Source organism: Oncorhynchus mykiss, chromosome 18 (assembly GCF_013265735.2).
Source record: "Oncorhynchus mykiss isolate Arlee chromosome 18, USDA_OmykA_1.1, whole genome shotgun sequence".
Classification (NCBI taxonomy): domain Eukaryota; kingdom Metazoa; phylum Chordata; class Actinopteri; order Salmoniformes; family Salmonidae; genus Oncorhynchus; species Oncorhynchus mykiss.
The window spans coordinates 60436902-60451655 of NC_048582.1; the positions used below are offsets into that span (position 1 = coordinate 60436902).

The 14754-nt window shown below is 41.4% G+C and overlaps 1 protein-coding gene across 7 annotated transcripts in view; it reads right to left on the reverse strand.

Annotated features, from left to right (window-relative positions):
- The window catches only part of LOC110496650 (engulfment and cell motility protein 1), a 178870-nt gene that overhangs the window by 11853 nt on the left and 152263 nt on the right, over positions 1-14754 (reverse strand). For all 7 annotated transcript variants that reach the window (XM_036953435.1, XM_036953432.1, XM_036953433.1 and 4 more), the window contains 2 exons: positions 11653-11816; positions 11-123 (listed from right to left, as the gene is read on the reverse strand). In XM_036953435.1, the coding sequence (XP_036809330.1) occupies positions 11-123; positions 11653-11816 (277 nt within the window). The remainder of the gene's footprint in view (positions 1-10; positions 124-11652; positions 11817-14754) is intronic.

The window sequence follows — 14754 nt, forward strand, 5'->3', positions numbered from 1 at the left end:
AGACACCCACCTTGCCTCCGGCGGCTGCTGATCTTCCTGAAGCAGGTTCCATCACACAGACGGTTGAGCCTCTGTTGTTTGATAAGCTCCATGATCTCTGGCTGGATCTTCTCCCGCAGCTCCCTACAGACCAGAGAGAGAAACAGTCAGAGACAGAGACCAGTCAGTCACACACACAGAGTGACCAAAACCAGTCTGTCAGTCACACAGACACTCTGAGAGATGGGTTGCGTCAACATAACTTAACAGTTTTTTGTTAGTTGAGATTTAAAAACCAAACTTGAATGAAGAAAGGGTAGATCAGCATTGAGACCAGGGTCTAACTTACAAGGGAGACCTGGGAACATGAACACAACATGTAACACACATCATGTACGATAATAATATCAATACAATATATACAACGAGATGAATCAAAACAAACACAACACTCACAAATCACCTCCCTTAAACTCCATGTAAACTGTCCAATGGAAACCAGCGAGTCTCTCTTTCTTTCTCTCTCTCGGAGGACCTGAGCCCTAGGACCATGCCCCAGGAATACCTGACATGATGACTCCTTGCTGTCCCCAGTCCACCTGACTGTGCTGCTGCTCCAGTTTCAACTATTCTGCCTTATTATTATTCGACCATGCTGGTCATTTATGAACATTTGAACATCTTTACCATGTTTTGTTATAATCTCCACCCGGCACAGCCAGAAGAGGACTGGCCACCCCACATAGCCTGGTTCCTCTCTAGGTTTCTTCCTAGGTTTTGGCCTTTCTAGGGAGTTTTTCCTAGCCACCGTGCTTCTACACCTGCATTGCTTGCTGTTTGGGGTTTTAGGCTGGGTTTCTGTACAGCACTTTGAGATATCAGCTGATGTACGAAGGGCTATATAAATAAATGTGATTTGATTTGATTTGAGTCTAATTTCAAGGTGGGCGAAGGCTATTCCATGAGCCGGTGGCCTAACAACTAAAAAGCATTTCCCCCGGGTCAGTGGAGACCAGCGGGTCCTCCAGAACCAGCCAGTCCAGAGAGTGGGTCTGAAAATGCCTGGATCTCCAATTAATTTGTGAGTTGTGTTAGTAGGGTAGACTCTGAAGTAACCAATGCTGGATCAGAGACTCCCAGCCAACAGAACTATACAATATGCAGTGAATGAAAATTGTCCACCAACGATAAAACGCAGTGCTGAGTGAAAGGTTTTAAAATTATATAACCATAATCAACTACTGGGAGAAGTGTTGCTTGAACAATCTTCCTTATACTATCCAGTCAGGCAGGATTTATTTCTATAGACGAAACCAATCTCAATTTTCAGCCTTTTCTGTCAGTTACAAAGAGATGAATATTACATGTTTTAACAGATAGACCAATGTTACTTATATAAATAGTGAAGAGAACGAGGCAAAAAATAACCCCCTGCGGTGTACCTTTCTTGATATTGAGGAAACTAAATTTAATACCGTCAGTAAGCACACAGTGTTTTGTCCATTAGATAGTTCTTGAACCAATTGCAATATACCTGATTAAGGCCCATTTCAGACAAGCTTTGAACAAGTAAGAAATCGACAACTGTATCAAACGTTATCTGTTACTGTTATTATCTCTCCTTCAACAGGTCAAGAAATAAGGCAGCACAATGACGTGTATAATTTAAACAACATCGACAAGTGTAGCTGCTGAAACAGTGCTATGTCCCGGTCTAAAACCAGATTGGTGCTCATTACGAATACAAATAGAGGTTCAAAAAGTTTGTCAAGGCAAGATACAGTTGAAATAGGAAGTTTACATACACTTTAGGTTGGAGTCATTAAAAAATCGTTTTTCAACCACTCCACAAATTTCTTGTTAACAATCTAAAGTTTTGGCAAGTCGGTTAGGACATCTACTTTGTGCATGATGCAAGTAGTTTAACCAACAATTGTTTACAGACGGATTATTTAACTTAGAATTCACACTAAATTGACTGTGCCTTTAAACAGCATGGAAAATTCCAGAAAATTATGTCATGGCTTTAGAAGCTTCTGATAGGCTAATTGACATAATTTGAGTCAATTGGAGGTGTACCTGTGGATGTATTTCAGGGCCTACCTTTAAACTCAGTGCCTCTGCTTGACAACATGGGAAAATCTAAATAAATCAGCCAAGAGCTCAGCCAAGAAGTATAAACACCATGGGACCACGCAGTCATCATACCGCTCAGGAAGGAGACACGCTTTGTCTCCTAGAGATGAACGTGCTTTGGTGCGAAAAGTGCAAATCAATTCCAGAACAACAACAAAGGACCTTGTAAAGATGCTAGAGGAAACAGGTACAAAAGTATCTATATCCACAGTAAAACGAGTCCTATATCGACATAACCTGAAAGGCCGCTCAGCAAGGAAGGAGCCACTGCTCCAAAACCGCCATAAAAGAGCCAGACTACGGTTTGCAACTGCACATGGGGACAAAGATTGTACTTTTTGGAGAAATGTCCTCTGGTCTGATGAAGGAAAAATATAACTGTTTGGCCATAATGACCATTGTTGTGTTTGGAGGAAAAAGGGGGAGGCTTGCAAGCCGAAGAACAACATTCTAACCATGAAGCACGGGGGTGGCAGCATCATGTTGTGGGGGTGCTTTGCTGCAGGAGGGACTGGTGCACTTCACAAAATAGATGGCATCATGAGGTAGGAAAATTATGTGGATATATTGAAGCAACATCTCAACAAAGTTGTGGCAAAATGGCTTAAGGACAACAAAGTCAACGTATTGGAGTGGCCATCACAAAGCCCTGACCTCACTCCTATCGAAAATTTGTGTACAGAACTGAAAAAGCGTGTGCGAGCAAGGAGGCCTACAAATCTGACTCAGTTACACCTGCTCTGTCAGGAGGAATGGGCCAAAATTCACCCAACTTATTGTGGGAAGCTTGTGGAAGGCTAGCCAAAACATTTGACCCAAGTTAAACAATTTAAAGGCAACGCTACCAAATACTAATTGAGTGTATGTAAACTTCTGACCCACTGGGATGTGATGAAAGAAATAAAAGCTGAAATAAATCATTATCTCTACTATTATTCTGACATTTCACATTCTTAAAATAGAGTGGTGATCCTAACTGATCTAAGACAGGGACTTTTTACTTGGATTAAATGTCAGGAATTGTGAAAAACTCAGTTTAAATGTATTTGGCTAAGGTGTATGTAAACTTCCGACTTCAACTGTAGCTCTGGCAAGGCAAGATAGTTTGGAAATTGGACGGTCGTTATCCAAGTCAGCCTTTGTGTCGCTCTTAGGGATAACCCCAGGAATTCTGCAGTAAGTAGTGCAGAAAGATGCAGCAGATAGGGATCAAGTGTGTCAGCCCCAGTGTAATATTATATATTTTTTTACATCGATCTTCAATAAGGCACTTACTTGATCAGAGTAAGGCATATCATGTTGCATCAATGTATTTGATCAATTTGGAAAAAGTCCTCGATATAGCTACATCATTGTCATCTCAGTTGAATTCAACAAAAATTATTTGTTGGTTTATTTTATCTTAATTTGGGATAGGGGGCAGCATTTTCACGTTCGGAAAAGCGTGCCCAGAGTAAACTGCCTGCTACTCAGGCCCAGACGCTAATATTTGCATATTATTAGTAGATTTGGATAGCAAACACTCTGAAGTTTCTAAAACTGTTTGAATGATGTCTGTGAGTATAACAGAACACATATGGCAGGCGAAAACCTGAGAAAAATCCAACCAGGAAGTGGGAAATCTGAGGTTTGTAGTTTTTCAACTCATTGCCTATCAAATATACACTGTCTATGGGGTCATATTGCACTTCCTAAGGCTTCCACTAGATCAACAGTCTTTAGAATGTTGTTTGGGGCTTCTACTGTGAAGTGGGGGCGAATGAGAGCTGTTTCAACCAGGTATCTGACTGAAGGCCATGAGCTGATCACGCGCTTACCTGTGAGAGCGACCTGCATTCCATTGCATTTCTAAAGACAAAGGAATTCTCCGGTTGGAACATTATTGAAGATTTATGTTAAAAACATCCTAACGATTGATTCTATACATCGGTTGACATGTTTCTACCAACTGTAACCAACTGAAAAACTTTTTGAACTTTTCCTCTGAACTTTCACCTGGACTTGCCCGCGCCTCGTGAGTTTGGATATGTTTGCGAAACGCGCAAACAAAAAGGAGTTATTTGGACATAAATTATGGACTTTATCGAACAAGTCAAACATTTATTGTGGAACTGGGGTTCCTGGGAGTGCATTCTGATGAAGATTATCAAAGGTAAGTGAATATTTATAACGCTACACAGCGGTTGCATGAAGGAGAAGTATATCTATAATTCTGTGCATTATACTTGTATCTTTTATCAAAGTTTATGATGAGTATTTCTGTAAATTGATGTGGCTCTCTGCAAATTCGACAGATGTTTTCGAGGCACAACATTACGCGCCAATGTAAACTGAGATTTTTGGATATAAATATGAACTTTATCGAACAAAACATACATGCATTGTGTAACATGAAGTCCTATGAGTGCCATCTGATGAAGATCATCAAAGGTTAGTGATTCATTTTATCTTTATTTCTGCTTTTTGTGACTCCTCTCTTTGGCTGGGAAATGTCTGTATGTGTTTTTGTGACTAAGCTCTGACCTAACATAATCATATGGTGTGCTTTCGCTGTAAAGCCTTTTTCAAATCGGACATGATGGGTAGATTAACAATAAGTTAAGCTTTAATTTGGTGTATTGCACTTGTGAATGTAGGAAAGCTAAATATTAAAAAAATATATTTTTGAATTTCGCGCTCTGCCTTTTCAGCGGATGTTGTCGAGGGGTCCCTTAACGCTTAGAAATGTAGTGGACACCTTCTAAATGTAGTGGACACCTTCTAAATGTAGTGGACACCTTCTAAACACCTAAATGTAGTGGACACCTAAATGTAGTGGACACCTTCTAAATGTAGTGGACACTGTCTAAATTTGACACTGTTAGACTGACTGGCCACAGACTGTGTGTGTGTGTGTGTGCGCGTGTGTGTGTGTGTGAGAGAGAGAGAGCCCCCCTCTCCACCCCATCCAATCCCCCCAGTCTCATTACAGAGGAGGGCGCTGCACAGTGCCCTGCTGTGATCCCTGTCATGTGGACTAACATGTAGGTTTCTCTGCGTGTTCTGTCTCTGGTATGAAAGATATGAACACAGCCCCTAACAGCTAGCCAACATTAATTATACATACAACCTATTGACTGGGGAAACCTGCAGTGCCCACACAGTCCTACAGCTCACCAGCCAATCAGGACGCTGCTGTGGAGCTGACAGCCAATAAGAGGGCTGCTGTGGATCGATCTGACAACCAATGAGAGGGCTGCTGTGGAGCGAACAGACAATTAGAGGGCAGTCCAATCAGATTTTCTCTTTCTCATTACGTCAGTTTCTCTGTGCCTTTCCCGAGCCGTTATTTTCACTGCAGCTCTGTGCTTTCAGATCATCAGTGGACCAGGGGTGACGTTTCCCCTAGGTACATATCTAGGATAATTTCCCCTCCACCAATTCAATCCTTAACCATTAGTGGGGAAAATGCTAAACTGGTTCAAGATCAGAGTCTAGGGTCAACGTCACCCTACTCTGATAACGAACTGTCGGGGAGAGGAGGATGCTAAGGAATGGATTCAGGTCCCATACATGTAATGACAGATCATTAATTTTCTGTATAGCATTTGGTTGGGAATGATCTATATGGCTGGACACCCATAGGGAGATTGTCATTATCTGTGGCAGGGTCTGTGTCTCAGATGTTTTGGCACGGCCATTTCATAAATCACATTCATTACAGCTCAAAGTCATTCTCTCCTTGCCTCTGAAAATCATCTGCAACTGAGTTAACTAAAATGAGCTCTTTCAAAGATAATACTCTGGAATGTAGTTGGAAGAGTATGAAGTGGCAGGGCCCACTGAGATGGGAGTGGAATGCAAACACTCATGGAAATGCAGTTTATACAGAAGTGTGGAATATTGAACGAAAATTCTATAGAGGATTTGAGAATAAATTATGAATGACTTTTTCCCCTTCTATACATTAAGATGCGGACTGACACTTTCTCTCAAAAGTTTCTTCTGCATGTCATATTAATTCCTTATAAGATCCTGTTTAAAATTAGCTAGTCGAATTTGAATGAATGCCTTTACAGAATGTAAATATTACACAGGTCTTTCTTTATAGCATATTCGGGGGTCCGGGGGTGTCCTCGGATGGGGCCACAGTGTCTCCTGACCCCTCCTGTCTCAGCCTCCAGTATTTATGCTGCAGTAGTTTATGTGTCGGGGGGCTAGGGTCAGTTTGTTATATCTGGAGTACTTCTCCTGTCCTATTCGGTGTCCTGTGTGAATGTAAGTGTGCTCTCTCTAATTCTCTCCTTCTCTCTTTCTTTCACTCTCTCGGAGGACCTGAGCCCTAGGACCATGCCCCAGGACTACCTGACATGATGACTCCTTGCTGTCCCCAGTCCACCTGACCGTGCTGCTGCTCCAGTTTCAACTGTTCTGCCTTATTATTATTATTCGACCATGCTGGTCATTTATGAACATTTGAACATCTTGGCCATGTTCTGTTATAATCTCCACCCGGCACAGCCAGAAGAGGACTGGCCACCCCACATAGCCTGGTTCCTCTCTAGGTTTCTTCCTAGGTTTTGGCCTTTCTAGGGAGTTTTTCCTAGCCACCGTGCTTCTACACCTGCATTGCTTGGTGTTTGGGGTTTTAGGCTGGGTTTCTGTACAGCACTTTGAGATATCAGCTGATGTACGAAGGGCTATATAAATCAATTTGATTTGATATTGCAAACCTAACACTGGAACAACAGTTGCCCAAACCTTTAACGTTTACCAGCCAAATAAAACAAAAAATCAGTCTACCCGGCAGAGCAAATCAAGTGCACCTAAAGGTCTACCGCTGGCCAATCAGATAACTCAGATCAACGTGTATGCACAGATCTAGTGTCATAGACTGTAAAAAGTTTCCTCGATGCACAGCGAAGTTGATGTGAGATTTCAAAGCTTTTCGAACCATGACCAGAGAGAGACAAAACAAATCCAACAAAGAGCTGCTGTTTTTATGAGTAAGTTAATGTTCAACAGTTCTATTAGCCATAAAATGTGTGTTTCCATAAGCTTGCATTGTTATTATTTGCAGCTTGTCTTTTTTATTATCAAGGAATATTTCACTTTCTCTGGTCATAGAAATTTCACCATCAGCTGGAAGACTGTCCCCTTATCTCAGCAGAGGGAGATAGGAGGCTTCACTGCTGCCCCCTCCACTCAGACTGACCATCAGCTGATAAGACCCTTATCTCTGAGAAGAACAACATTTTCAGGGCAATTCAAGCGTAGCCAATATGCATTGATAATACATTGAGCCTAGAGCCTACTGCACAAACCACACTGCTACAGAACTGTTTTTAATTGGTTAATGTTGCATAGGTATAAGTCACGTTTACAAAAAAAAATCCGAGTGGTAGATCTCAGCTTGCATTTTGACTCAGAAAGGAATATTGACTCAGAAAGGAATATTGACTCAAAGGAATATTGACTCAAAGGAATATTGACTCAAAGGAATATTGACTCAAAGGAATATTGACTCAGAAAGGAATATTGACTCAGAAAGGAATATTGACTCAGAAAGGAATATTGACTCAGAAAGGAAAATTGACTCAGAAAAGGTTGTTGACCACTGCTGCAGCCTAATAAGACCTTAATAGGGTACTGACTCTGAATACCATTTGTAGGCAAATCAGATTATAATGCAGATTTTCAATCATGAGGGGAACCGAATGCATGTGTCCGACGCAGCATATGTCAATAGCTGAATTTAGTTTTTTTTTATGAAAAAGGGGGTGAAATAAAGGATGGATGAAGGTCTATTAAATGTGTGTTAACGAAAGTGTTTCCTTTCTTCCACAGTCATATTGTCTCTCGTTCCCTTTGCTTCCTTTCTTCCACAGTCATATTGTCTCTCGTTCCCTTTGTTTCCTTTCTTCCACAGTCATATTGTCTCTCGTTCCCTTTGCTTCCTTTCTTCCACAGTCATATTGTCTCTCGTTCCCTTTGCTTCCTTTCTTCCACAGTCATATGGTCTCTCGTTCCCTTTTCCTTTCTTCCACAGTCATATGGTCTCTCGTTCCCTTTTCCTTTCTTCCACAGTCATATTGTCTCTCGTTCCCTTTGCTTCCTTTCTTCCACAGTCATATTGTCTCTCGTTCCCTTTGCTTCCTTTCTTCCACAGTCATATTGTCTCTCGTTCCCTTTGTTTCCTTTCTTCCACAGTCATATTGTCTCTCGTTCCCTTTGCTTCCTTTCTTCCACAGTCATATTGTCTCTCGTTCCCTTTTCCTTTCTTCCACAGTCATATTGTCTCTCGTTCCCTTTGCTTCCTTTCTTCCACAGTCATATTGTCTCTCGTTCCCTTTTCCTTTCTTCCACAGTCATATTGTCTCTCGTTCCCTTTTCCTTTCTTCCACAGTCATATTGTCTCTCGTTCCCTTTGCTTCCTTTCTTCCACAGTCATATTGTCTCTCGTTCCCTTTGTTTCCTTTCTTCCATAGTCATATTGTCTCTCGTTCCCTTTGTTTCCTTTCTTACACAGTCATATTGTCTCTCGTTCCCTTTTCCTTTCTTCCACAGTCATATTGTCTCTCGTTCCCTTTGTTTCCATTCTTCCACAGTCATATTGTCTCTTGTTCCCTTTGTTTCTTTTCTTCCACAGTCATATTGTCTCTCGTTCCCTTTGTTTCCTTTCTTCCACAGTCATATTGTCTCTCGTTCCCTTTGTTTCCTTTCTTCCACAGTCATATTGTCTCTCGTTCCCTTTGTTTCCTTTCTTCCACAGTCATATTGTCTCTCGTTCCCTTTGTTTCCTTTCTTCCACAGTCATATTGTCTCTCGTTCCCTTTGTTTCCTTTCTTCCACAGTCATATTGTCTCTCGTTCCCTTTGCTTCCTTTCTTCCACAGTCATATTGTCTCTCGTTCCCTTTGTTTCCTTTCTTCCACAGTCATATTGTCTCTCGTTCCCTTTGTTTCCTTTCTTCCACAGTCATATTGTCTCTCGTTCCCTTTGTTTCCTTTCTTCCACAGTCATATTGTCTCTCGTTCCCTTTGTTTCCTTTCTTCCACAGTCATATTGTCTCTCGTTCCCTTTGCTTCCTTTCTTCCACAGTCATATAGTCTCTCGTTCCCTTTGTTTCCTTTCTTCCACAGTCATATTGTCTCTCGTTCCCTTTGTTTCCTTTCTTCCACAGTCATATTGTCTCTCGTTCCCTTTGTTTCCTTTCTTCCACAGTCATATTGTCTCTCGTTCCCTTTGCTTCCTTTCTTCCACAGTCATATTGTCTCTCGTTCCCTTTGTTTCCTTTCTTCCACAGTCATATTGTCTCTCGTTCCCTTTGTTTCCTTTCTTCCACAGTCATATTGTCTCTCGTTCCCTTTGTTTCCTTTCTTCAACAGTCAGATTGTCTCTCGTTCCCTTTTCCTTTCTTCCACAGTCATATTGTCTCTCGTTCCCTTTGCTTCCTTTCTTCCACAGTCATATTGTCTCTCGTTCCCTTTGCTTCCTTTCTTCCACAGTCATATTGTCTCTCGTTCCCTTTGCTTCCTTTCTTCCACAGTCATATTGTCTCTCGTTCCCTTTTCCTTTCTTCCACAGTCATATTGTCTCTCGTTCCCTTTGCTTCCTTTCTTCCACAGTCATATTGTCTCTCGTTCCCTTTGTTTCCTTTCTTCCACAGTCATATTGTCTCTCGTTCCCTTTGTTTCCATTCTTACACAGTCATATTGTCTCTCGTTCCCTTTTCCTTTCTTCCACAGTCATATTGTCTCTCGTTCCCTTTTCCTTTCTTCCACAGTCATATTGTCTCTCGTTCCCTTTGTTTCCTTTCTTCCACAGTCATATTGTCTCTCGTTCCCTTTGTTTCCTTTCTTCCACAGTCATATTGTCTCTCGTTCCCTTTGTTTCCTTTCTTCCACAGTCATATTGTCTCTCGTTCCCTTTGTTTCCTTTCTTCCACAGTCATATTGTCTCTCGTTCCCTTTGTTTCCTTTCTTCCACAGTCATATTGTCTCTCGTTCCCTTTGCTTCCTTTCTTCCACAGTCATATTGTCTCTCGTTCCCTTTGTTTCCTTTCTTCCACAGTCATATTTTCTCTCGTTCCCTTTTCCTTTCTTCCACAGTCATATTGTCTCTCGTTCCCTTTGTTTCCATTCTTCCACAGTCATATTGTCTCTCGTTCCCTTTGTTTCCTTTCTTCCACAGTCATATGGTCTCTCGTTCCCTTTTCCTTTCTTCCACAGTCATATTGTCTCTCGTTCCCTTTGTTTCCTTTCTTCCACAGTCATATTGTCTCTCGTTCCCTTTGCTTCCTTTCTTCCACAGTCATATTGTCTCTCGTTCCCTTTGCTTCCTTTCTTCCACAGTCATATTGTCTCTCGTTCCCTTTGTTTCCTTTCTTCCACAGTCAGATTGTCTCTCGTTCCCTTTTCCTTTCTTCCACAGTCATATTGTCTCTCGTTCCCTTTGCTTCCTTTCTTCCACAGTCATATTGTCTCTCGTTCCCTTTGCTTCCTTTCTTCCACAGTCATATTGTCTCTCGTTCCCTTTGCTTCCTTTCTTCCACAGTCATATTGTCTCTCGTTCCCTTTTCCTTTCTTCCACAGTCATATTGTCTCTCGTTCCCTTTGCTTCCTTTCTTCCACAGTCATATTGTCTCTCGTTCCCTTTGTTTCCTTTCTTCCACAGTCATATTGTCTCTCGTTCCCTTTGTTTCCATTCTTACACAGTCATATTGTCTCTCGTTCCCTTTTCCTTTCTTCCACAGTCATATTGTCTCTCGTTCCCTTTGTTTCCATTCTTCCACAGTCATATTGTCTCTCGTTCCCTTTGTTTCCTTTCTTCCACAGTCATATTGTCTCTCGTTCCCTTTGTTTCCTTTCTTCCACAGTCATATTGTCTCTCGTTCCCTTTGTTTCCTTTCTTCCACAGTCATATTGTCTCTCGTTCCCTTTGTTTCCTTTCTTCCACAGTCATATTGTCTCTCGTTCCCTTTGCTTCCTTTCTTCCACAGTCATATGGTCTCTCGTTCCCTTTTCCTTTCTTCCACAGTCATATTGTCTCTCGTTCCCTTTGTTTCCTTTCTTCCACAGTCATATTGTCTCTCGTTCCCTTTGCTTCCTTTCTTCCACAGTCATATTGTCTCTCGTTCCCTTTGTTTCCTTTCTTCCACAGTCATATTGTCTCTCGTTCCCTTTGTTTCCTTTCTTCCACAGTCATATTGTCTCTCGTTCCCTTTTCCTTTCTTCCACAGTCATATTGTCTCTCGTTCCCTTTGTTTCCTTTCTTCCATAGTCATATTGTCTCTCGTTCCCTTTGTTTTGGTCTTTATTTGGACTGGTTAAAGAATAGGGCATCATGAGAAGATTTATGTCATGAATATTAGCAGCTATTTTATTTCTTCAATCTCACAGGCGTCATGTTTTAGTCCTCTTTTTAACGAAGGATTGGTTACATCTACCTAATGAATATCACTGATTCCTTCCTTTCTCAGGCAGTAAAATCACTGATTCCTTCCTTTCTCAGGCAGTAATAACACACACACACACACACACACACACAATTGACTCACAGGATGGGGCGTGACTGGAAGTCTTCTTGGTTCATCCTCTCAGACTGGCGTATCTTCAGGATCTCAGTGTAACTCAGGTTCTGCAGGCGACTCTTCAACTGGTCCAGGGAATTAGGCTTCTGTGTCAGTGCTCGCATGATCTGCTCTCTTACCACCTGCATCACCTGGGAGGAGAAGAAAGAGGGGGATTTAGACAAGTGGAGAGGTGGTAAGAACTTCGATGTCTGGATAGGTAGAGAAGGAAATCTAGGCTACACATTTGGGTCCGGTTTCCCAAACAGATTAATCTTAGACCTGGTCCAAAAGCATTCTCAATGGAGGTTCTTCTTTCTAGGACTAGGATGAATCTGTGTCTAGGAAACAGTCTCATGATGTGATATAAATACGCTGTTGTGCAAAGGCACATTAAATGGAGGAAAACAATTATTTACTCGCACACATACAGTTATATGAATACATATCACTTTCACATCACTGTTCGGAGCTTTCGGGGCAAACATCCCATCTCCTCAAAAAGTTTGCTCTTGAGGACGTTTGCAGAGCTCCTGAGGGAGAGAGAGCCAAGGAACCTCTGGGAAACAGTCATTTAAACAGAGCACAAAACACTAGAAAATTGTATTTACTTTATTGAACCAGGCAAGTGAATGACGGTCTACCCCGACCAAACCCGGACGACGCTGGGCCAATTATGTGCCGTTCTATGGGACTCCCAATCACGGCCGGATGTGATACAGCCTGGATTCGAACCAGGGACTGTAGTGACGTCTCTTGCACAAAGATGCAGTGACTTAGACCCCTGCGCCACTCGGGAGGTCAGAAAACATTTTTCTTGCTGTTACAGTAAAGAGCCCTGGGGACTAATGGTGCGGATGGCAACTATAAACCCGGGTAGTTTGACTCCTGGATGCTGATTGGCTGAAAGCCGTGGGATATCAGATAAAGTACCAGAGGTATGATGCAAAATTACTTGTTTACTGTTCTAATTATGTTGTCAACAAGTTTTGAATAGCAATAAGGCATCTTGGGGTTTGTGGTATATGGATAATTTACCACGGCTAAGGGCTGTATCCAGGCACTCTGCATTGCATAAGAACACCCCTTAGCTGTGATATATTTGCCATATACCACACCCCCTCGGGCCTTACTGCTTAAATAACCCACACACAGAAGCGTGTGCACCACTCACACAAACGGGCACACAAGGGCGTCGGATGGAGTCACTAATGGTGAATAACTCCATTGACAGTTTATGGGGTCAGAGGAGCACATAATGTGTGCTGGTAAGGGGATGGAGAGCCACTTCCCAGTAGATAAATCATAGAAGGTTTTATCAGTGCACATTTTGTAATATATAGTCCAGTGAATCTTCCCTCAGGGGGAAAGGGCAGGATGAAGGGGGCTAATTTTATACTGCCTAGCCTCCTGTAATACTCTGCATGCATCAGTGGAGAACATTCACTCAACGCATCCCTAACACTTGCTTATCCATTCGTATTGTTAGACTGTGGGAGAGAATCACGAGGCATGCCACTACATCAGAGATAGAAAGTCAGAGGGCACAGGATACTGTTGTATCCTTCACTCCTGGCTATAGCCACATTCTGCTGAATGGCTTCCTATCAGAACCACTAGATGACCTCCTGTCCTGCATATTATAATTACAGTATATAACTACAGTAGACTACTCTCCAGTATGTTTCATATTATATATAAATACAGTATATAACTACAGTACACTACTCTCCAGTATGTTTCATATGATATATAAATACAGTAGACTACTCTCCAGTATGTTTCATATTTATATATAATTACAATACATAACTGCAGTAGACTACTCTCCAGTATGTTTCATATTATATATAAATACAGTAGACTGCTCTCCAGTATGTTTCATATTTATATATAATTACAGTACATAACTGCAGTAGACTACTCTCCAGTATGTTTCATATTATATATAAATACAGTAGACTGCTCTCCAGTATGTTTCATATTTATATATAACTACAGTACATAACTACAGTAGACTACTGTATGTTTCATATGATATATTACTACAGTAAATAACTACAGTATCTTTCATTCACAGTACAGCACAGAATGTCATCATTAAGGAAAGGAGATACGGAAAGGAAGCTAGCCTGTGTATCTATTCACCAGTAAGATTATCTCAGCCTTTTGTTATGAAGTTGCACCCTCATGCGGTTGTGATTCTAGAACAAACTATAATCACACCTTCGTGCTGTTGTGATTCTAGAACAAACTATAATCACACCCTCGTGCTGTTGTGATTCTAGAACAAACTATAATCACACCCTCGTGCTGTTGTGATTCTAGAACAAACTATAATCACACCCTTGTGCTGTTGTGATTCTAGAACAAACTATAATCACACCCTCGTGCTGTTGTGATTCTAGAACAAACTATAATCACACCCTCATGCTGTTGTGATTCTAGAACAAACAATAATCACACCCTCATGCTGTTGTGATTCTAGAACAAACAATAGTCACATCCTCTGTAACCCATGTGGTGATTAATGACATTAGACACATACTGTAATTGTATCATTGTACTGTGATGGAAGGGACTGTCTGTTTCGATGGGTGGCGTGGGTTCCATCCTTAGTGAATGAAGAGAGTGTTGTAGGTATTTAGATGTAACCCCTCTTCCTAACAGGCTGAGGGTTCAATATGTCGGGAATCATCAATGAAGTGCAAACAAGTAATGAAGAATGATCCACACAGGAAGGGGAGGGAGAGATACATATACAGTGGCAAGAAAAATATGTGAACCCTTCAGAATTACCCAGATTTCTGATAAAATTGGTCATCAAATTTGATCAGATCATCATCAAGATCACAACAATAGACAGACATAGTGTTCTTAAACTAATAACACACAAATTATTGTATTTTTCTTGTCTATATTGAATACATAATTTAAACATTCACAGTGTAGGTTGGAAAAAGTATGTGAACCCCTTGACTAATGACTTCTCCAAAAGGCCCTTCTTTAGACACTGTTAACTAACCTCCAGACGAGCTTCAATGCATTACAACTCTCCTTCCATGGCCTCCAGCTGCTCTTAAATGCAAG